Consider the following 23,354-nt stretch of genomic DNA (forward strand, 5'->3'; position numbering starts at 1 on the left):
CTACTGTTGTCTTGTCCCTAAAATACCACATGCTCCCCTGGCCTTTACCGTCTGTCATAGACCCGGCCTGCCTTCTTGCCTGCACCCTTCTTGTCATAGCATGTTGCTGGTTTATTTTGTTTTCTTCTTCCTCTTGGCTCCTGCTGTCTGCTCAGCTGCCCTGACCTCTAAGAATGGCGTGTACTAACACTGACTGAGCACCTTTTAGGGACAGGCACACTGCTCTTGTGAAGTGACAGAAGGTAAGGGCATCCCCATTCTTGAGACAGACTCTGAGACATGTCTGTCCATAAGAAAGCTGTCACCACAGCCCTGAGTTTACAAGGGGGAGAGTGCGCAGGTTTTATTACTAACTCCCTCATCTGCCGGTCATCAGAGGCGCAATGACGACGTAGCTCTTGATCTTGTCGGCTAAGAGTAGGACAGCACCCAGGGGAGAACTCCAGCTCCTGGCAGGAACCTGGCTTAACCTTCCATTCCTTCAAGGCAGAGTTATTAGTTCTATTTGAGATGGAAAAAAGAGATTGAGGGACTTACCTAACATCACTTAGTGAGTGGGTCATATGTTATCAGTGACATATATCAGTATGTCACCAGTCCTTAGGGCCTGGGCACCTTTGAATTGTTGCTAATGCTCTCAGGGGTTGGCTTTGGGCTCGGTACTGCCAAGGCATGAATGCACAGTTCAGACCCTTGGAGGGCTGATGCTCAGAGCACCTCACCCCCACCACTGGCTCCTGGCTCCCCAGATCCGTCCTGACCCTGCTAATGAAGAGAGAAGGTAATATCAGGTGGCTCCCCATTCCTGGGTCCTACCCAACAAGCTGATGCCCGGCAACCCAGTCCCAAGGTGGCCTCTTCTTGGGGAGATACATTTGTAGATGCTACCCATCCTCCCAGCACCAGGAATCTTCCCTGCAATTAGGCAAGAGATAAATCAAAGCCAAACTTGGCTGATGACATTCAGGAGCCAGTGGTGACCCTTGCCACACATATAAATCCCAGCGGGCTGGCCAAGGGCCTTTGTCTGGTCAGAAGAGCTCAGGATTATCTGGTCCTCTTTGCTGATGTATGGAGTCACCGGCTGTCGGAGTGTTTACTAACGGTTATCACCTCGATGCTTTGGCCATTATCAGAGGCAGGGCCGCCTGCCGGGGCTGGGGCTCGCACCCTCTCTATTACCATCTGTCATTGGCAGAGAGTGTGCGCTGACGCTGCCCAGTCCTGCCCGCCTGGGGAAGATAGTTTCTGACGGCTGATCAAAGAGGAGAAGCAAGGCCTGATAAAAAGTGTGTGTTGTGCGTACTTTTAACTTTAGGAAACATTGGCATTTGCATTTTTTCCCCATCTTCCTGGTGCTGGCAGGAACCAAGCCCAATAAATGCAGTAGATCCAGTTACCTAGTCACTGGGAAAATGGTATGTGCTTAAAGCAACAGAGCATGACGATAATCTCCTTCCAAGAGAGAGTAGACGAACTAAGCTTTCACAGAAGACTTGCTGTATAATAGAGGAGAAGAATTTAAATTTAGACTTTGAAGTGATCTTGCACCTACAATCTCATCTTGGCACTGAGCAGAGCGCCATGTGTGTCTTGGAGTTGGAGCGCACCTTCAAGTTAAGGAACAATTTTTACTGGAGATTCTATTACCCAGCTCCATTGCTGGCGTCCCCCAAATGGTGCCCCTCTTATCCGTCTGTCCTTGGGCAGCTGGGGGACTGCGTGCAGCAGAGTAGAGCGAGCTCCAGATTGAGGCGTCAGGTGATGGGAGTTCTTGAACCAGATCTGTCACAAACCTGCTGTTGGATCTGAGCCTCAGATGTAACATGAGGAGGTTGGGTACAGGTTAGAGGATGGAATGGGATGGAAAACTTTTTTGAAGTTTTAAGTTATGTACCCCTTTTTTAAATGAACTGTTAGGGGAAGGCCAATTGCCTCAAAGAAAGAAAAGTAGTGGTGTGTTTGGGTTGAACCTGGCCAAGAGGTGCTCTGCCCTTGACCTGTTTCTGAGGTCTTTTTCCTGAAAGTCTGCTCTGTCTGATCTCACGTCATGAGCTGCTGCCCTCAGCACGGGTTTCATGGTGGTGTCTCCTCCATCCGGCCTGGAGAAGAGCGGAAACGGACCGTGGTGGGGGTGGGGGTGAGGAGGGGGCAGCTAGTGGCGGATAGACGGAGGAAGGGCCTGCTCTCTGAAAGCATACACTCAAGGCCGGATATCCCATGTGTGCCGCAGGTACCTTTGACCGGAGCGTGACCCTGCTAGAGGTGTGTGGGAGCTGGCCCGAGGGCTTTGGACTGCGGCACATGTCCTCCATGGAGCACACAGAGGAAGGCCTACGGGAGCGGCTCGCCGATGCCATGGCCGAGTCGCCCAGCCGGGACGTGGTGGGATCCGGAACAGGTAAAGGTGGCCTCGCACCTCCAGCCTGACGGAGTCAGGACCAGCACATGTTGGCATAGACCTTCTCTGGCGGGAGAAGGTGTCCGTTTGTTCTAACCGTGTGTTCCTTTGGTCAGCACTCTGACTAGCATCAGTTTGGAAGTCTCTGGTCTTGGGAGAGCCCTGTGTGAAGGAGTGCACGGGGACCCGGTGACCCCTCGTACATGGAATAACACGTACACACAAATGCGGTGACAAATGCAACTTTGTTGTACATGTGGCTCCTGGAAGGACACCTACTCCAAGGGAAGGGACAACTGTGGAGTCCCTCAGTTCTCAGCAGTCCTAAGACACGGAGTGGGAAGGCAGCGCACCTTCCGTCATGCTCTCATGCTGGAGGCTTTGTGGATTAGCAAGTAGCAATGGGGCCTGCCCACCTGGAGGGAGCAAGCATGAAGCAAGGCTGGTTTGAGCCCCCAGGCTACTATTTCTTCTGCTGCCTTTGCCCTTGCACTCTTGCCTGTGAGAGGGCTCGGCAGCCAGAGCCCGGGGCAGCTTCTTGGATCTGTAGAGCAGTCAGAAGACATCCTTAGAAGATGGGTGAGCCCTGTGCCAGCAAGCAGCATACATGTGCACCTGCACGCACGCATGTGTCCACGCGCACGTGCACACACACGTACACAGCACGCAGTCAGGAAAGACCACGATGCTCCCATCTCCTCACAATTACAGCGCAGCCTACCGCTCCTTTTCTTCCGAAGCACCTCCTCATTCTCCATTCCTCTGCGGCTAATGCATGCTCTAGCCCAGCTTTTAGGCCCGAGAACAACTGCCCGGCAGGCCTCTTCCCCACTTCCTGAGGTCAACAGGAGCTTCCTACTGAGTTGAGCAGATCCTGGCCGTGGGCCTTCCCGCTCTTGCTTGCCTGAGGCCTCTGGAGACTATTCTTTCCTGTGAACATTACCGCCCCCACTGCACCAGCCTACCTGGGAAGAGGATCCCAGCGAGGAGAAACTTACAACCTGGGACAGGAATCAGGATCAGCAAGATTTAGAGAGGCAAGCATTTTTAGCAGGGCTTGAAATGCCCGACATCATCAAACGTCTGTCCCACTTCCATGTGGATCCTCCCCATCCCCTAGATAGTCGGCAGTTAAGCCTTTCCCTCTCTTCTTCCCCTCCCTTCTTCGCCTCCCATTCAGTCCTCCTGTTCCCGCGCCAAGCGGAGAGAGACCCATCTTTCTCTTCTCCACCTCCACAGCATCAGCTCTGGGCCCACCCACAGTGCTTGCGCCATACTGGGCAAATGGACAGAATGGATTCAAGGAGGAAAGAGAAGGAGTGTGCCTGGGGATAGAGAAGTGCCCTACTAGGCCGCAGGAGACAGCCATCTCTGAGGGCCAGCCCCCTTCCACACCCCCTTCCTCCCTGGAGAGAGAGGAGATGCAGACCTTGGAAGCAGCAACCAGCCATGCCCCCTTCCCTCGTGCACACACATGCACAGATATGTGCACACCGTCGTTCTCCCCATCACCCAGCCCTCCCAACCATGGATGGTAGCCCACCATGCCCCTGTTCTTTCCCCTGCATCTGCAGATGTGGCGGGCTCTGCCATTTACAGAGGCTCTGACCCCGTTTTCCTTGGAAGTTCGAAGAAGGGGGGAAGCTTTTCTCATTCCAAAAGTTCCCTCTAGTACTGCCTTCCCCCTGCACCCCTCGGTCCCGTGCCAGCCCCTGCTACATCCACCAGGGCCCGGTGTCACCAGACTCACTCCCCAGGAGCCACCCTTGCCAGGGCTCGCACGGCTCACGGGCTGCTCTCCTCAGACCGTACTTGGAGCCCCTCTGCCAGCAAGCTGATTTAAAGGGGGGCCGGGCCCGGAGCTGGAGAACTTCAGCCTGGCGCAAACAGTAACCTGAACAAACCGGGCAGCAGGTCATCTGCCAGACAGCTGAGGGATTCAGGAGTGTCTTTGTGGCCTGAAGCAGGTTTGTGAAGTTAAAAAAGAAGAAGAAGAAGAAGAGATGAGAGAGGAAATGAAAACTGCATGACCCACAGGTCAGAAAATAAGAGATGCCCTTCTTGAGCAGAGGAATTTCATTTTCCTCCCCAAACTGTCACCAAAAGGGATTCATTTGGGGTTTTTTGACCATATTAAATGTATCCGTTTTTTAAAATCTGCCTCCATTTGAAAGGTCAGTAAGTAAAGCAGGTATTATGGAAATTAACTCGTTTCCCTCTGCCATCGCTGAGAATCAGTTGTCCTGTCGTGCAACTCCAGTTGAAGTGCCGGGCTCAGTGGTGCAGCCGAGGGCCTCAGAGGGGCAGCCCTGCGCATCCAGGAATGGCCTGGGACAGGCGGTGTGACTTGGATGTGAATTTCATCAAGCCTCCCTTTGCCATAGCAGCCTGTCATCTCTGTCTTCCCACCACCCTCCTCCTCTCAGTGGCCCACAGGACCTACACATAAGGTGACAATAAGTGTTTGCCGGTGTCATGTACTCCAAGGCACCCAAGATGATCAATCCTCTGGTACCTTCCACCAGGCACCTTATGTAGTCTCGCAATCACGACCAATGGCCTCTTTAACAAGGTGTGAATGGAGCATGTGCTTGTGACCCCCCAACACTGAAGCCCATTCTAGAGCGTTCGTCACTGTGATAACAGGCTACGCTAGTGACATGCTGGGAATTGTTTACCAACCGGCTTTCCAGAGGGAAGCAGGTAGGCCCTGCTTGGTAGCATTTGGACATTTCTGTAGTATAAAAACTCGACTTATGGCCAATGTCAAGCCATCAACATGGTGTCATTTGGCTTGCTGAATTCCTGAAAATGTCGCTGCCAGCTGGCTTCAGCACCTCAACAGTAAGCTGTACCATAGGCAATTTAGCTGTGCCCCAAAAGTAAAGCAAAACCTTTTTTTTCTTTCTTTCTTTAAGCCTTGCTATTCCAGGAGTGGTTTGGGAATCCGCAGCACCCTCTGTCCCTGGGAGCGGGTTAGAAATGCAGTCTCGGGCCCCACCCAGCCCCACTGAGTCCACACCTGCATCCTAATAAGGTCTCTATGCACATGTGACAAGGTCTGTCTTTAAACACAGTTCACCTAGGAGGCGGGTGTTAGTTCTGTCCTCCATGGGGGCTGCTGACCAGGTATTCTAACTAGATCACATGTGTGATTTGCAAATCTGCTCTAAAATAACTGGCTGAGTCGCTGTCTTGCAGTATTAACACACCCCTTGCCCCATCAGCCTTTCATTGTCCCCGTTCAGCAAAACTCCAAATCAAGGTCAGTCCAGTTCTGCTCTGACACTTAGGTTGCTGAAGGAGAATCCCAAGCGGTTCAGATTGGCGCCTCTACAGATTTCTGGCATTGACTTTCCAGTGAGCCAGGGGAGGCCTTCTCTATTGTTCTAGTAGCCCCTCTTCCTGTTCTCAGTTTGTGCTCATGTTTTCCCACAGAATCCAGCAACCAGCACCTAGAACAGTGTCTGGTGCATAGTAGGCCCGTGGTCACTGTTTGCTGAGTGAATGAATTCTGCATCCAGTCTAGAAGTGAGCACTTCTGCCACAGTCCCTGTCTCCTGCTATTGCTTCTGGCCTGATTTCCTTTTCTTAAGATTCCATAGATCTCTAGTCCCGTAAGAGTTTATGTTTCCTTTTTTAATATTTTCCCTCCATTTTTTTTAATATGGTGCATGTGCTCAGTCCATCATTTTGAAATCTCTTTTTCCTTCTGCATGGCTAGTATTTCAGACTCCCCCATTTTCACGTCTCTTACCCCACCACCTTGTCTCTCACTGTCAGAGAGAAAATGGTGGTCATTGTTCAAGAGATCTCTTGACTCCACACACCCAGATCCTAGCCATCCTCACAACAGCCTCCCATCTGCTCCTGTCACAGAGGAGGCACAGTCCCGGCCTCCAGAGCCTGTCCAACCACAACAGCTGTTTCCCTAAAGTCACCACCAGATCTTGGCTTTAGCACCATGAACCATGCCCCATGATCTCAAGGTGCTCTCCTGTGGCTCCTGTTCTGCCTCACTCTTCTGGTTTTTCTTCTGCATCTGGCTCCTTTTCCTCACTTGCTTTTCTGGGTTTTCCTTCCCTTTCGGCCTCAAGTATATTTCTCAAAGCCCCGCCTTGGCCTTCTTCCCTCTCCCTCAGTCAGTACAGGGCAATCTCCTCTGCTCCTGGGGCCTCCATTACTACCTCTAAATTGACTAATTCCAAATAATCTCCAAGATGGCTCTCTCCAGAACTCCAGAACCACTCATCCGGGCACCTGCTGATATTTCCTCTCCCCCAACCCTGGCCTTGTCCGGGTCCATCCCATCTCACTGTGTGCAAAGCCCTTCGTGACCAGCTGCTGCTCTGTCTCCAGACTTCTCTCCCACTGCTGTTGCCAGCTCCAGCCAAGCTGAACTCCCCGGAGGGTCCCTGAGCCCACGTGCTCTCTCTGCCCGCCAGGCCCCCCACACATATTTCTCCTGCCCGGAATGCTGTCTCCCACAGCCCCTCCTCTCTCTCTCGCCCCCCTCAAAACAACCTGACTAATTCCTGCTTAGCAGACATTCCTTTCAATATTGCCTTTTCTAGAAAAAATAGAATTTTTTAAATAAGCAAAACATGTACTTACTCCAGTTGTTTTGTGTCTAGATAGATAGAACCTAATACCAACAAATCTTCATAAACACCTGGATACACATTAAGTGTGTTTTCTCTTTAGACTTTAACTCTTTCCGTCTTCAGCTAAACCTTGTTCTTTCTTCTTTGCTCTCTCCCATGTCCAGTGGCAAAAGCCCCAGGACTCATTCCCAAGCCCTGATAAGCTTGACATGTCTCTGTTGCAGGCAGCCTCCTTTTGCTGCTGTTGACTCTTAAGAGCTCACTAAGTCAGCTCTCAAGGTCAAGAGGAACTGTCTCTTCCCCCTGACTGTGACTTCCTGCAATCCCAGGAACACTGTTTCTCATTTATAACCATGGCACTAAAGGGAGAAAAGAGGCTTCATCTTTTTCTGTCTGCCATCTCTTCAAGTGGACTGTTCTAGTCCAGAAACATTTACTTTAGGGGATCACCCTACAGGCTCAATCTTTGCCTCTTGCCTTCTGTCAGAAATACACTTACTTCCTTACCCAACCAAACATACAAAACTTTCACAAAGCAGTGTTATAAGCAATGCATTCTAGTACTTTCTATTTTCTTACATTTTTTAAAGAATGTGGTCATGACTCACTAAATTTATTTCACAATACATCAGTGAATTTCAGCCTATAGTTTAAACCAATGCTCTAATTTATTTGCCCAAATCCCCTCAGTTTTCATGTATGTATATTAATTATTAGAATTATTTTCAATGAAATCTCTTCCAAGGATTTGTCAGAAAACTTTTCCTTCTTGTCTTTTTTCCTTTTTAACACAAAAAGCACATTCTGAACAATGTGCACCATTTTGAAATTGTCATAGGAAGTTTTCAGTAAATTAACAAATACCTGATAATCTGCAGAAGAAGAACAAAGAGCACTGCGTGTGTGTGCATGCACACACATGTATGTGCACTTGCGTGTGCGCGGCCTCGTGCTAATACTGTCTTCCATTTCAGGACTGTAGAAATCGATGTTAGTAATAGATGTCAGCTATTCTTATTGGAGTTGACCAGATGTGTTCCTCAAGGCAAGTAACCCAGTGCGTTGGTCCCTCTAGCCTCCCTCCAGGATTAGCTCTTCCAATGGGCCTTGGAGCTCTCACTCAGCCCACTGCTGAGGGCTGTGGTCATTATCAGGCTGAGGCTGCATTTCTGGTAGGGGCCATACTGGTCCTCTCCCATCTCCCATCACATTCTCAGGTGACAATTGTGGTAGTGAATTAACTCTCTTATTCCTTAGACACCTCTGCTTTCTGGCGAGCGCTTTCATCCTAGTAATTTAGCCTATCACTTAGGTCCTTCCGTTTGCGTTACCGAATTGAGCCCTAGAATTTTGCTCCTTCTACAGTATGTCTGCAAAATGCTTTTCATGTCTTCTCTCAATGACCTCGTCAGTGGGCCTGCATGTTCTTCCATGGTCGCAGTGGGCTGGCAGGCTCTCTGTAGACATCTGCTGGTTTCTCCCCTCTGGGCTGGGCACTGTGGGGAAGTAGGCATGGTTGTTACCCTCACAGAGATGAAAGCTCCAGAGGAGGCAGCAGTGCTGAGTGGTGTGTTTTCCTCTCTGGCTCCTTTCTCCGGCTGTCCACAGGGGCCCACCTAGCAGGGCTGGACCAGGAGTCTGGATGGGTCTTTTTAGGATGTGAAGACAAAACTGCCAATTGCCCAGTCACAGCTGCCATGGTTGCTGAGGGTGAGGAGAGAAGAGTAAGTCCCCAGAGACATAGGAGCCCCCAGAAACAGAGCCCAGCGCCATGGCGGCCACAGCACTGCTGCTGAGGGTGGCGGGGAGGCAGCTGCTGCCTGCGAACTGGGGCGTGGCCTTGTTGGCGTTGCCATCTGTGTCCCAGTTCGGTGTCAGATGGCCTGTTCCTCGCTAGCTTCCACTGGTGGGAAAAGTTGAATCTGACAGCCCTTTCCATTCCTAGTACCCAGCTACTGATGCTGGGAAGAATGTTGGTTTTTTTCTTCTCAGTGGCATTTGGAAGTCCTCATGAAGGAATGGGGGACCTCTGTGTGTGACCTTGGGCAAGTTCCTTTCCCATTCTGGGTTCAGTTTCTTCCCCAGTACCATGGGCGAGAGAAACCAGGCAACATGGAAACATCTGCTCCCCGTGTGTATTAGGTGCCGGGCACTGTGCTGCTGGACAGGACGCTCCATTATCTGTCTTCTCGTTGGCTCCTTTCAACGATAATGGCCACCCCTGCCAAGTCGCTTCTATATTTCAGCCTCTAGGCTAGCGACAGAAATGTCCTTTCATCATCACAACAGTGCCAGAGAGATGTTCCCCTCTCTGACTCACAATGGAGGAAAGAGGAAAGATTTGAAGTCAGATCATAACAAAAAACACAGGATCAAAATGAGATATTGAGGAGGTGCTGGAACCCCAGGCTCTGTAAAACAGTGGAATTAGATGAGTTTTCATTGCTCTGGTATCAGAATAGTTCTTTCTTTAAGGGCCTATCCCATGGACAATAGCAAAAGCATCTTCAGGGACAATCCTACTTAGGTTATCCTTGGTGTTCAGACCAAACCTCCGTGCAGGTGCTTACTGGACAGAGGGGTGAAGGGACAGGCGCACTGAACCCAGGTGGTGGTTTCCAGTCCTGGCCAGGTGTGCCCACACCCATGCCTGTGGGTCTTCAGGCTTCTTGGGTTGGATCTCCCACACCCGTGGGTCCTATCTGTGACCCTTTATCTGGGACTTAATTCACACCTAGTGGTTCCCAACCAACCCTGCCCCCAGCTGCAGATGTTTATTTCTCTGCCAGGTCAAGATGATGGGGGCACTTTTGTGACCCATCAGCCAACTGAGTGCTCACAAAGCTTATATTCTCCATGGGTAAGCAACGTTGTACAAGGGCCTGCACTACTAGTTGTTTTCGTCATTGTTTGAAAAATGAAAATAAGCTTGTACGTGTGTATATAAATGATAAAATTGGTTCGTGAAAAAGATTTGTGAAATTGGGATCCACACAAAACAGAAGGAAAGTAATTTTTTTTATAAACTTGACTCAGGAAATGTAAAGAAAACAGGTCGAAGAGACACAGTATCTCTAAAGAAGTTTACATTGTATGCCATCTAGTCACATTATTCAAAGAGTAGGCGCTGAGGTTAAGAAGCCTGAGCTGTAACCTCACAAGAAGTGAAATGAGGCCCGGGAGCTTTAAATAACGCCACTCTGCTCACACAGCCCAGGAATGCTGACAGCAGGATGAGAGAGAGAGAGCTAGGAGTTTCTCAAGATCCGGTCAGTCTCACCGGGTCAGAGAGTAGTTCAGTGACTCCCACCCGCTATTCAGAATGAGAAGGGATCCCCAGAAGAGGAATGGGGCTCTCACGTTAAGGGCCTGTTCTGTCTTCCTATTTCGCTACTCACAACATGCCCAGGGCCCCCATGTCTCCACCTCGGCTGCTGCCGTGAGATTTCAAGGCTCTTCCAGGCCCCCCTCACCCTCCTTGGCAACCTGCTCTCCCATTCACTTGTCCCCAGTAACCCCTTATTCGTATTCATCCTCACCACCACCTTCATGCAAACACACTCCCATCAGAACCATCCCGTCGTCCGCAGCACGAGCCCTGCTCACCTGGCTCTGTTAGAGTCCCCTCCGCCCTCCCTCTCTGCCCGGTCACTTCTGTAGACCAAGCTCCAGTCACATCCCCTCTGTGAAACCCTCCCTGACCTTGCCGCCAAATGCCCTTTCTCTCTCCTCTGAGCTTCTGAACCACCTGCTCCCTGGACACTTGGCCCCAGACAAGTAGTGTCTGTTGCCTTGTCCTTTACCTAGCCGTGTCTGATTCCCTTCTACATGCCACAGCGGGGTGGTCCCTTCAGCCCCTCCCTCAGCCACACTGCCCATACTGCATGTCTTAACCTGATTCTGGTGCCTTGGACAGAGTCTCATTCCTCTTCGTTACCTCTAACCACCAGCCTTCTCATTGCCCACCATGCAGCACTGGGATGAGAGCCAAGCTGAGCCCCAGTAATGTTTGTTGAATGACTGCGTGGGTTTTTGTGGCTCCTGAGAAGTAAATGAAAGCCAGCCAGAGCAATGGGAAAAATGACCATGTTTAGGACACACTTGTTAATTTCTGGCCCATTGTCAAATCTGATTCTAGTTAGACCATTTCTCTCTCTCTCTCTCTCTCTTTCCCTTCCTCTCCCTCTCCCTTTCCTCCCCCCATCTCCCTCTCTCTCCATCTCTGTCTCTCTCGTAGTCCCCACTCTTCCCCCTTTCCCTCTCCCATCTCTCTTCCTGTTTACCTCTCCCTCTCCCCTTGCTCTCCCTCTCCCTCTCTGTCTCCCAAGGCTGCTAGAAGTCCCAGGCCGGGGCAGAGCTAAAATGGGAGCTTAGGGCTGAGAAGCTCCTCTGTGCACTTTTCAGTTGCCCAGTCTGCTCTGAATTCTGTAACCAAAGCACCCTGATTCCTGTCAACAAGGAGGAAGTGCCAGTGTGACTTCATTGGTGAACCTTCAGAATCCCCTTTCCAGGTGTTGCCCCAACATGGAGGCAGGAGTTCCTGTGGAAAATTGAACAGGCTTGGACAAGAGGGTGGGGAAGAGCAGATGGACCCCCAGACGAGGGCCCTCCTCTGGAGACATTAACATAGGTAAATGGTTAACAAGAGGGAGTATTTCTCTCTGTTCTTCCTCCTCTGCCAAAGAATTCACCTTTAACCATTGACCTTTCTGTGAGGTGTGAGATCTGAACAAAGTTGAACACAGTCATGGATGGTTAAATACCCATCTTTCCCTCTGAGTCTCCTCACGTCCTCCAAAGATGGTCTGTGGTGTACGGACTGGCCCCTAGGTTTGATGGCTGGTAATAGAGGAGAGACACATGATACACAGGAAATGAAAGTTGGAAATGACCCTCTGACCCTTCAGGAATCCAGAGCCTCACTATACCAAGAAGGCCAAGCCATGCCAGTGTGACTGAACGTAGCAGAAGAAGGCATTTCCAAGTACCTCTATCAGAATCAGCCCCCTGACCACTGACATTTGGTGATTTCTTCCTGCCCACTTCTCTTTGAACCCCACCCCTGCCCCCAGGCACCTGCAGGCCCACTGCATAAGCATAAATTTTTTAATTTGCTGGCAGAATCCCGCAGCACCAGGCTCACAGACCGCCCCCAACTCCCCCCACATGTTATTGAGTAAAGCCTGAGAGCTTCCTATCCCACCGCTCTGTGTGCTTAATTAAGTTTGGGGAAGATCAACATCCAGTTGCTTCATTTGTGTCGGTGACTTTTTTCACCCTGTGACTTTTTTCACCCTGTGTCCTCCCTGTGCTCGTTCTGCCAGCATATTTCCATCATCTCTGGGCCCCAGTCGGCCAGGACCAGCATGCCGTCTCGACTTGGAGGGTGTGATAGTGCTGGCCTTAGAGGCGGTGGACGGAGAGGCCCAGCAGGGTCCCGTGTCCATCAGGGCCTGGCTGGGTCCTCAGAAGGCTTGGAGATGCTTTGGTTTCACACTGGGTTTCCCCTCACGCCACGGAGAGCTGAGAATGAGCATCGGGTTCCTGCCTCTGAGCACGTCTCTGTGATCCATGGATACAGGCACTCAGTAGGCAACACGGGGCAGGAGGAAGGGAGGGAAGGATGACAGCGGTCGAGGCTAACAAGCATTAGGCCAGAGCCCAGATGTGCTGCATGGTGGAACAGACCACGAATAAGCCCCCTGCAGAGCTCTCCGTGGCCCAACTGGATTTTGATACCTACTTGCTTTGGTTTGAGCACTTGTTACTCTCTTAAAGGTCCATGTTGTGATCCTCTTTAAAGAAATATTCTATTTTCAATACAGACACAGCCCTTGACGTAGCCGTAAAAAACACCACCCCTGAGAGACACGTGGCTGTGAAGTATGTTGGTATGTAACCTCCTGTCTGCCTACGTGCAAGGCTTCGTCCCACTGCTCTGTTTGTCCCTCAAGAAGTTGCTCCCTTACCCCCCGCGGGTGCTCAGGATCTCAGGAGGCCTTGAAATGAGGGCAAGAGGTCAGCACAGACAGGAGGTACCTCCTGGCAGTGGACTGGTTTGGGATGGGCCGTAGTTGTTGTTCTTCACCCAACAAGAGTTTCTTTGAGACCCTCGTTCCCTGCCCCCCACTTTTAAGATGGAAGTCAAATTTTCGGATTCTGCTGTGCAGAGCAGAGAGGTCACTGGGCTCTAATGCATTTACCATTGACTGCCCCTCTTGTAGTGCGTCTATTAGTGAGTAATTTGATTTGTACCTATTCATTTGCAGTCCCTGCAGGAGCCTGGAGCTGGCCCCTAGTATAATTGGTGCTGTCTCTATTTTTACATCATTAGATTAGCCCCGACTCCTGGCCACTTGTTGTCTGCGCTTGTCTGTCCATTTATACAACCTAATGTAACACAAAATTCATTACTGATCACATTACTTTCAACTCTGAAGCCAGCCTTGTGATAAACATTTGGTTAACCCCTTCCTGCCCACGGGAGGGCTGACAGAACAAATGCACTTCCCCTCGCCGGCAAATCAATATCTTAATACACCAAAGTGGAATTGCATTTCTGGATTTGTTATTCCTCCTGGAGGAGCAAATGGAAAGACTCGTCTGAGCTAGCTGAATTGAATAATGAATAGAGCCCCGGCTCCAGCAGCCAGTCTGTGAACAGAGCACAAAGCAGAGGCGGCATCCTGCTCAGCTTTTTCCCCCGGACAGGCGGCTCCACAGCAGCTAATTGAGACCTGTGCTCTTCTCCCAGAGGGGTGGGGGTGGGGGGCCATGGGTTCCAGAACACGGGCTGCGACCATGGCAGGGACAACGGGGACCTCGGCCCCACCTCCGTTCTCTTTGCTAGGCTTGGCCTCGGGCATCTGTGCTAAAGACTGGCTTAAGTTTCCTTAAAGCCTTCTTCATGGATGTGAAGGCACCAGACACATGGCCTTGGCACTGATGCCACCAAGAAGTTAATTAAATTCTAAACAGAAGTTTACCATTTCAAAAAGATAAACAGAATTATTCCAATTCAGAGCCAGGTCAGCAATGTTGGAATTGTTTGGTTCACACCAGCTTGTGAGTGTGTGTGTGTGTTTGCATGTGCATGTGTGTACATGTGTGCGTGCACCTGTCCCCAGGGTGAGCGTTGAGCATTCTCTGGCATGGAAACACCATGTGCACCTGAAAGTGGTCCTAGTTCTCTGATAGGGACATTGGCGAACATCAGGAGGGCGCTAGCACAGGAGTTGGTCCAGGATCGTAAAGGGACCTCCACATAGCTCTGTTTAATCTAGAAGATTCTTCTCTACTGCACCCCGGTTATCCCCTTCCCAGCCCCTGTTTGTCTCTGGGTAGCATCCACACCCACTGTAAGTCACTAACTTGCAGGACAGCTTGTTTCAAAAGGAAAAATATCCTGACTTATTAAGAAACTCTTATAAAGCATGTACCACAAAGATTAGAATAGGCACAGAGGAAGTAGAATGGCACCCATAACCATGAAAGTCATAAATCCCTAAGTTTAAAAAAAAAAAAAGAAAGAAAGAAAAAAGCCCGAAACAGAAGCTACTCAGTCGGGAAGGGATGCTAGCCCATCTAGAGGATATTCTGCTAGAATTTGGGGCAGTCCTGGACTGGCCACTGAGGAGAGGCAGTGAAACCTCTGGTTAGCAGGCCTCCTTTCTGTTGAGGAGGCTGCCCGCCATCTCCGAGGACTGCACCTTGGACCCTGCTGCCCTTTAGCCTGTTCAGAGCCTTGACAGGCCAGAAACAACCAGCAATTCTGTGAGGCAGGGAGCTCCCAGCCTTCTTCATGCCTCCAACACTCCCTCTGCCTCCCTCCTTTGTATGTGGAGGAAGGCCAGGGCTCTGTGTGGCCTTGCAGCAGTCTCCAGGCTGCAAGGTGAGAGGTGGGAGGTGCACGGGTTGGGGGTGGGGGGACTGCCTCACCCCTCCATGACTGTGGGAAGCTCCATTTTCCACAGAGGGACTCAAGGGCCAGGCTAGAGACTGAAGACTCTCAAGGGCTTCCCGTTGTGAGGATCTAGAGAGAGGAGATCCTTGTATCTAGTCAGTGAGAAGACACTGGTATGTCTGGCGCAGCCTGGGTAGGACAGCTGACAGCTGCCTCTGCCTCGTCGCCGGCGGCTCGCCTCCCCACCCCCGCCCAGCTCACAGGGTACTGACTTGCTCAGTCGCCAGCCTGCTGCTTTGGCCTCAGCTGTTAATCCTCTCAGGTGGGTAAGTGGGACAGTGGGGGAGAAGGGCTCCGTGTAGCCCACACTGGCCCTAGCCCAGTCAGCTCGAGAAATCAGATCAGAGCACAGGCCTCTGCTTTCTAGAATGGGACAGATCAGTGGCAGGGAGAATGAGTCGGCCGGCCGGTGGAATGAGAGACTGATTTCTTAACCTTGATGGAAAGGGGGGAAAGCCACATCTTACCAAACTCTTCCGCTGCATCATAGAGAATTTAATTATGTTTGGACATTTGAATGAGAACCAGATGTGGCTCTGCCCCGTCAGGCCAGCAAAGTTCAAGGAGCTGCATCTCTCCTGTAATCTGCGGACCCCTGTGCTGCCTCTCAGCCCTGGAGGGCAGCTCAGGAAGACCGGGCCTGCGAGCTCGGTGGGGTCTCCCGAGCCTCAAGGCTGGACTGGAGGAGATAGGAGGGTCCAGGCTAGCTGCCAAGCACCATTTCCACAGGAGACTTTCCAAGTGCCATGTCCTCCTCGTAGCCATGCTGAGTGGGCATGTTTATGGGGCCTTCACTGGCACCCACATCCTCCCCATACACAGACACACACACACACAAAGGGCTCATGCCACAGCACCTGGCTGGACATTCTCTGTCAAAGGCACATCTCCGAATCGCCCGGCCCCTGTGTCCACCTCAGATGGCGTCTGCCAAGACTCGGCCCCCAATGTTGTGCCGTGACCTGGAGCTAGAAAGGCCGTTTCAGGCCCTCCTGCCTGAGGAGCCCGCCTCTGGAGGCCTCCGCCTGCTGGAACACCAGAGGTGGCCGCACTGATCTCCTAATCGGGACACTCTGCGTGTTTGATGCGTGTTCTGCTTCTGAAAGTCCCATCCCATCCTTTTCTCTTGAGGTTGCCAGAGACGCTCCTCCCCTCCCGCCTGACAGATGCTGAGGTGGAGGAGAAGTGAAGTGACTCGCACAGGTCATTCAGCACATCTGTCTGTGGCAGAACTCTCAGCCTCCTACCCCAGGACTCTTCCTGCCATCCACAGTGGTGTCAGCACAGGGCTGTTCCCAAAGCGTGGCTTCAGCCAGATTTGTCAAATACCTCAAAACCAGGAAAGCAGGAGCCCACTCTGCTCAGCCTTTGCTGTCCCCATGTCCAATAGGTTGTGACAGGTCAGGATGTGAAGTTAGAGTAATACAGTGGTACCGAGAAGGTCACTGCACACAGGGTACTGGTCGAAGTGGTCCAGGTAGGGGATCCTGCTCTCTCCTGCTTTGAAGCCAAGACTTGGCTTAGGGTAACATGGATTTCCTGGGAGTGGAGTGTGGCAGCATTTCTGTCTCTCCCTACCTTATTATGGTTGTTATATGGGGCGCCTGGGCCAGCATAACCTCCAGCTAATACCCCACCTACCGCCATTGCTCATCAGTTGTTCAAAGGCCGTGAAAGAATCTGGCTGAGCCACGAGCTGCTTGCTCTATTGGAACTCAGACACTGTGCTCCCCACTCCAACACACACACACCCCCAGCCAGCTCCAAAGGAGAGAGGGTGCAGGATGTGGTGAGAATCTGTTCTTTTGAACAGAGGCCTCCGGAGTCCTCCTCATTCATTAGGCCTCCTTCTCCCTCTCTTTCTGCCCTCATTCTCCCTTCCCCAACATTCCAGCATCTGCCACACCCCTGTCCCCACAAGGAATTTGGAGATCTAGCTACCTCTATGCCTCTCCCTCGGGATATTAATGCCACACTGGCCTGCTGTCATGAATAAGGTTTCTCTTTGGCTAGTGGAGGGAGGAGGGAAGGAGCGATGGGGAAGAGAGGTAATGTGTCTGTTCCCCAGTTTTCCTGGATGGAGGCTGTCTGCTTGCCTAGTCTCTTCAACCATCATCCTTTCTACAACTCCCACAACTGGCCACAGCTTTCATCTTCCAGGAGCCAGTGGATGCCTGGAGGACCTGAGGACTTCTCTAGACCTCAGGTCTCCCCCTAAGCCCTAAGGTTATTAGGTGTGTGTATGGCCCCAGTGGCCAAGGGAAGCAGTTCCTGGTCTCCTGAGCCAAGAGCACTGGATATTTCCCTTCATTGTTCAGAGCTGAGGGGTGGGATCCAGGTAGATCATGTGACCTTGGCCTCATTCTGTGACATTCTAGGCCTCAGTAGCTGCAGGGGTCAGGAACGAGAGCTGGGCAAAGGGGAGAGAAAGCACAGTTGTGGGAATCCTGTGGGTGGAAAGGGACCCCGGGCAGGAGGGAAGGTGCGTGCCTACCCACAGGCTGTGTGCAGTCAGGTCACCAGAGGTATATGACATCAGTGGGCAAGGGCTCTGCATTCAGACATGGGTGCGAGGTCTGGAGATACACCGGCCAGAATTAGCACCGTTTCTCCTCTACGCCCAGATTCCAGCAGCCCAAACCGGGGTCCCTGTTATCTGGATGTGGAGGAGCCATTTCATCCTTGGCCCTCAGCTTCAAGAAGCTGCCCTCTTTCCCTCCACAAGCATGCCTGGGAAGGGAGCAAAAGCCCTGCTGGAAGGGGAGGGCGATCCTTCTGTCTCCCCTGGCCCTGTTCTCTCCCAAGACCTCCAGGCCTGTCTGTTGGCATCTCTGCCAGCTCCGCGGCCTGTGGGGTTGCCTGCGTGCGAGAGAGCCCGACTGGTGGGGCTGGAGCGGGGCGGGAAGGGGAAAGGTGTCGGGGAGGCAGGCACCCTCCAAATTGGGCATTTCTGAGTATGAGGAAAAGCAAGGCCTCCCCATAGGCTGCCTGCTTTACCTGCTGCCCTCGTATCCTCCTAAAAATTACCAGTGCTGAGACTGGCTCTGGCCCAGAGTGTGGTCTCTGACAGAGCTGTTGGGGTTTCTGGAAACATTTTTAGCCAACTCCATTTCTGTCTCTGCCTCACTCTAGAGGAGTGAGCAGGAGTTTCCCAGCCCAGGACTGGTGTACGGCAGGCAGTCTCCTGATTGGCATCTGGGCTGTCTCTCTGGATCCCAGCATCGGGGGGTTGCCAGTCCTGCTCAGCCCCACAGGAAGCATTCAGCCCCCCTACCTGCTTCACCGTTTTCTCTCCAAGTCCCAGTGTGCTTGGTTGGTCCCAGCCGGCTCCTGGCTGCCCAAGTGGATTGTTTGGGGCAGACCCCATTTGGATCCATCTGCTGAACTTGGCAGTGGCCCCGTGATCCCTGGTCTCCTCTCCATATATCCCATCCAAAGAAGTTCTGAAAATCTCTAACCCCCTAGTCAGATCCACCCACACCCCCCACCAACCCCAACCTCCCTCCCCAGCCAAGAAGGGGACCGGAACTATTTCTATTTGCAGACCTCCTCTGAGCCAGGCAGTGGGCAGGATGGGGCAGTTTGGCTGGCTGTTCTGTGTTCTGGGGCCACCCACTCCCCTGGGGTACCGCTGAGCCCAACCCAGGCAAGGGGCTTAACCAAAGGCCCTGCTGATGGGGAAGGTAGATGCAGGAGAGAAAAATCAATGCATGTCAACAGGGTTGGAAATTTATTTCCAGCTTGGAAAAGGGTATTTACAAAGAGGCAAGGAGAGAAATGAAAAGCTGTAAACACATATCTGCCATCTTCCTCAGCGGGCCATTTCTTGATTAAAAAGAAAGAATCCTTCCCAAGCCCTAGTAGCAGGCGAGCCGATAGGGGCCTGTTTGGCATAGGCACCACCTGGAGGGGGAAGACAGAGAGGGACCCAGAAGCCCCTGTGGATAATCACCATCACTATTACAATTGCGACAATAGTAGTAAACTCAGCATTTGCCGGCCTGGAAGCTTTAAGCTTTGTGACGTACTCTACGTGCATTGCGTTATTTAATTTAATGCCACAGCCACACTAGGAAGCAAACATTGTTATCCTCATGCACAGGAAACTGAGGCACAGGAGATGTTGAGTAACCTGCCTAAAGTCTCCCAAGTGGCCGCAGGCTGGGGCCTGTGCTCTCGACCTTTTCCCTAAACCGCCTCCCCGCTCTGGACAGACACTGCCCCTCCCCTCTCCTCAGGCCCTTGAGAGCCTGGGATAGGAGGTGGGGCTGGGGGTGGGGAGGCGTTCTCCTTCCCCACTGCCAGAAGCTGCTGTGGGTGCAGGCTGAGACTGTCCTGAGCTCTAATCCTACCGCCCCCACCACAGCCGCTTGGGTGGCTCATTTAGGGCCAGGCTGTGTGGCTGCAGCCAGAGCCCAATAAAAGTGCTCTGCTAATCCCTTTAATGAGCAGCACCGTGAGGCTCTGAGTGTGCAGAACCGGGCTGAGTGCCGAGCACACCGGAGGGGCCGCCCGTAGATGCTGCTGCTTTGGTGATGGAGGAAGTGCCAGGGCTGCTCGGAGACTGAACCACAGGGCCCAGGCACCTTCCTCCCGAACACAGCCACAGCACTGCCTTCATGGACTCCACTGGAGCCCAGAAACAGGCCTCTCTCTGAGTCCTGAGCCTTGGGCTCTCCACAGTGTCCCCCCCGCCCCCACCAGAAGCCAGTGGGACATCCCTCAGGGTCTCCGACTGGCCAGCTGCCCCCACTGCCATCTGCCCGGAAGAGGCCTGGAGACGGTCAAGCCCAAAATAGAGGACCTTTCATTGGGGTCCCCTGCCCACCTGGGCTTCCTCACTCTCTCCAGGGCTCACTTAGTTCCTGTGTCCCCAGCGTTTCCTAGGGAACGGGGGAACCAAGACCATGGCACTTAGTGAAGTGACTCATGAGTGAGAAGAGGCTTCCATCCAGTCTGTCCCTGGAAGTCTCTGGCTTGCCAGTATGGGACAGCCTCAAGGGAAAGAAGGGTCTGTATCCAGAGGAGAGAATGGCCCCAGGGAACATCTCAAGGGTGAAGCAGCCTTGGGGACCAGCCTGTGGGAAAGGCCACAGAAGGGGTGTCCTGGCGGCCGGCCCCCAGAGGCCATCTCTGGCTCCCTGTAAGAGTCCCGTCTGCCTCCAACCTCTGCCTCTCCCTCTGGTGCAACCCCGCCCAGCTCAACAGTACCCACCCGCGGCTCCCAGGATCCAGTCTCCGCTGCTCCCACCTTTGCAGAGGGGCTCCGGTATCCAGCTGTGGGATGAGGGAGTGAACTATCACAGAGACACCCTCATTCCGCATGGCCCAGCCCCAGTGGGGCTGCATTTGCAGCCAGCCGTGCTCCCCCCGCCTCCTCACAGAGACTTAACCATGACTTCTCCCTTTGCATATGTGCCCAGGTAGCCAGAGCTGCTTTTCCCTACCAAGGACAGCCACCTCCCTGTCCCCTCTGAACTTTGCCAGACTCCATGGGGAGTGCGAGCAACCCGAGGATTGAGCGTTCTCTTTCTTTCACTTGTGAGAGCCTGGCGCCTCCCTCGTAGTTGCTGCTGCTTCCATTGTCCCGCTACCCCCTGTGGCTTGCCCACCCTAGCCATGGCATCGAGGGGTGTCTGTGGCTAGCAGGTTCCTTTCCCAGTGAGAAGCACTCGGGAATGGGTGGACACAGCCAGCAGGGAGCACTGGGAGCCAGTCAGTGATGCCTGGGGTTGCCCACATCTCCATCCCGGGGCCTGCACCCCCGCCCCGTTCCTTCTCAGGGGACTGCATACCCAAAGCCCATGGCTTCCTACTCTCCCTTGGTTTTGTTGTCCGCAAGAGGGGGAGATGAGCACCCAGCTCGCAGGTGCAGAGTCATGCAGGAGGTGAGGGCACCATAAGTTATCTTCTCTCTGAGCCCTGCCCCTTGGCTGGGAACTAGTCCTCATCCGCTATCATGCTTTGAGGCCTGGGGAGCAACCTCTTTAAGAGCTGGCTTTTTCCGACGGAGCAGAATTTGCATTCTTCCAAGTAGGGAGGCTACGGGGTGTGCTTTCCCAGCCACCCCCGGCATAGGGCCCCCAGCTCTCTTCTGAGACCCTAGCAGGTAGCTGCTGGACTCTCCATAAGCCCACCTCGGCCCTAGAAGAGCTGCCCAGATCTGGGGGCTTGTGAATGGGGGAGGAGGGCAGCAGCCCAGAAGCTGGGCCCCTGAGTCCAATGTCTGAAGATGTCCCCCCAAAACTCTGCAGCCTGCCACTGTCTCCTCTCCCTCTCCTAGCAAGCTGCCCGCATGGGGTGCCTGCCAGCACCCTTCTCTCCCCTTTCACCCGCTGCCCTCCTGCTCCGTGTGTGGCTCATCCTCTCTCCCAGCCCCCATGCCGGAGGGGCTCTCAGCTCCATCACGACAGTTCCATCTCTGGGGCCCTCCGGATGGGTTGGCCCCCACCCCCCTACACATGCATGTCACTGTCCTTGACTGCGGAATTTCGCCGCCAGCCTGCCCTCCTCCCAGCGTGACACCCCACACCTCCTTACGACCGCTCCACCTGCTTGCAGGGATCAGTGTACTTCTCAATCGTTGTCCATATCTTTTCCAAAAAGATTCCTCAATGCTTTTCTTTTCAAAAGGGAAAAAAAAAGGAAAAAAAAAACAATGCCAACAGCCCAGCGTCCGTGAGCAACCCAACAGTAACAAAGCAGGTGTTCGGGATGGAGGAAGGTAAGGCCACACATTTCCATTTGCCGCTTGCTCCTAGGGCTGGGCGGCCGGGGTGACTCAAAGGGGGGGGGACCTGTGTGCACCCCTCCTCCACTTCCTCTTCTGCACACACTCATTGTTCTGTCTCAGGGAGAAGAGAGAAGGGGGTTGACAGAAGGCATGTAGAAAAGTGCCCGGGTCCAGCCAGGCCCCTAGTTCTCTTACTAATAGACTCACATGCTGAAGAGAAGCTCCCCGCCTCTCCTCACCACACCATTCAGTCAGGAAATGTTTTTTGAGCACCAGCTATTTTCTAGGCCCTGTGGTTGGCACAAGGGATACAGAGCTAAGGCCCAGAAGTAGTCCCCGAAGGGCTCTGCACCCGGGTGGGGACACAGACGTGAACAGGCCTGGGGCAGGAATAAGGATAGAGCCCGGCGGGGCCTGGCCGGCTACCAGGGCTGCAGGACAGGCTCACCTTTGGGGCGTGGATACCTATGCTCACCTTTGAAAGATGAGTAGGGGTTCTGAGGGCCACGGGAGCCTGAGAAGGGCTTTTCAGTCAAAGGGAATGGCATAAGCACAGGCCCGGGGGCCTGAGGCAGCCTGGAGAGATCCCAGAACTGCACACGTACATTACTTTGGTTCCTCAGATCCAATAACAGGTGCCATCAATGGGTGAGGTCTCAGGGGCAGGTCATGAAAGGCCATTTAGGAGGGCTGATTTTAGACCTGATGCTGAGGACTCAAGGAACGATGAAGGTTTTGAAGCAGAGGAAAAGCAAGATGAGGTTTGTGCCAGAGACAAGCCACTCTGGTATGATGGGTTGAAGAGGGGGTTGCTGGAAATGGGGAGACAGGGAGGGAGTTCTTGAAATCATCTAGATGGGAAGTGCAGTCCTACGCAGGCAGTGGTAGTGGAGAGGAGGGGAATGAGAGAGAGGAAGCTGGGGGATGTCAAGTCTGCACTGTGTGGCCACCTGGGTTCTGGGGGGCTGGTGGGCAAGAGAGAAGCCTGCCCACTCCTGTCTAATCCCAGGCCTGATTGGTGAAAAGAAAATAGCCAGGCCGGTCAGGACATACCTGGCCCCCAAGAGCAGCAAACTCCTAAGTTCTTTTGGCAAATGTCCCTGTGCTGTCACATGATGGGATGAGGGCATCCACTCAGACTCACAGAGTGGAGCCCATTAGGCTGCTGAGGGTGTTGCCTGGGCCTGTGCCAAGAGGCAGCGGGACTGCTGTGCTTGGTCCTGGGCTCCAGTGTCCTCCACTTCCTTGGCAGCGTGGATGTGTCAGCCCTTTGCATCAAGAACTCTGGGCCTATCCCCCAGCTCTGGAAAGGGGCCAGCCTTCCCCATTCTAGTGGCCTTTCCTGCTCCTTCATCTGGGGCTTTCTTGCTTGGGCATGGTGTCCAGATCCTGAGGAAGCCCCTGCTTTCCTTGCTCCTGCCAATGCTCTGCTCTTCTGCCCTTTCTGGCCCTGCTGTCAGCGCCCCCTAGTGCCAGAATGGCTGTGCATGAGGGCAAGGGTCTTGGAAATCCAGCGGGCCTCAGTGATCCCCCACACACTCCTTGGCTTGCTTGTGGGCAAAGAAGGGAACAAAGGATGTTTTCTTGGAGTCTGACACTTCCATGTAGAAATCCCAGGGTCTCTTCTTTGCTTTTCCATCTTCTCCCTCTGTT

At 52.9% G+C, this 23,354-nt stretch overlaps 1 protein-coding gene across 8 annotated transcripts in view; it reads left to right on the forward strand.

Annotated features, from left to right (window-relative positions):
* Nucleotides 1-23,354, forward strand: part of BCAS3 (BCAS3 microtubule associated cell migration factor) — a 584,262-nt gene that overhangs the window by 558,335 nt on the left and 2,573 nt on the right. For 2 of the 8 annotated variants that reach the window (XM_032871859.1, XM_032871861.1), the window contains 2 exons: nt 2,234-2,401; nt 12,831-12,896. In XM_032871859.1, coding sequence (XP_032727750.1) covers nt 2,234-2,401; nt 12,831-12,896 — 234 coding nt within the window. Of the gene's footprint in view, nt 1-2,233; nt 2,402-12,830; nt 12,897-21,601; nt 21,693-23,354 lie in introns of all 8 variants that reach the window. The other 6 variants (XM_032871863.1, XM_032871865.1, XM_032871862.1 and 3 more) reach the window with 4 other exon arrangements.

The sequence above is a fragment of the Lontra canadensis genome, unplaced genomic scaffold, assembly GCF_010015895.1.
Source record: "Lontra canadensis isolate GAN:19392208 unplaced genomic scaffold, GSC_riverotter_1.0 scaffold43, whole genome shotgun sequence".
NCBI lineage: Eukaryota > Metazoa > Chordata > Mammalia > Carnivora > Mustelidae > Lontra > Lontra canadensis.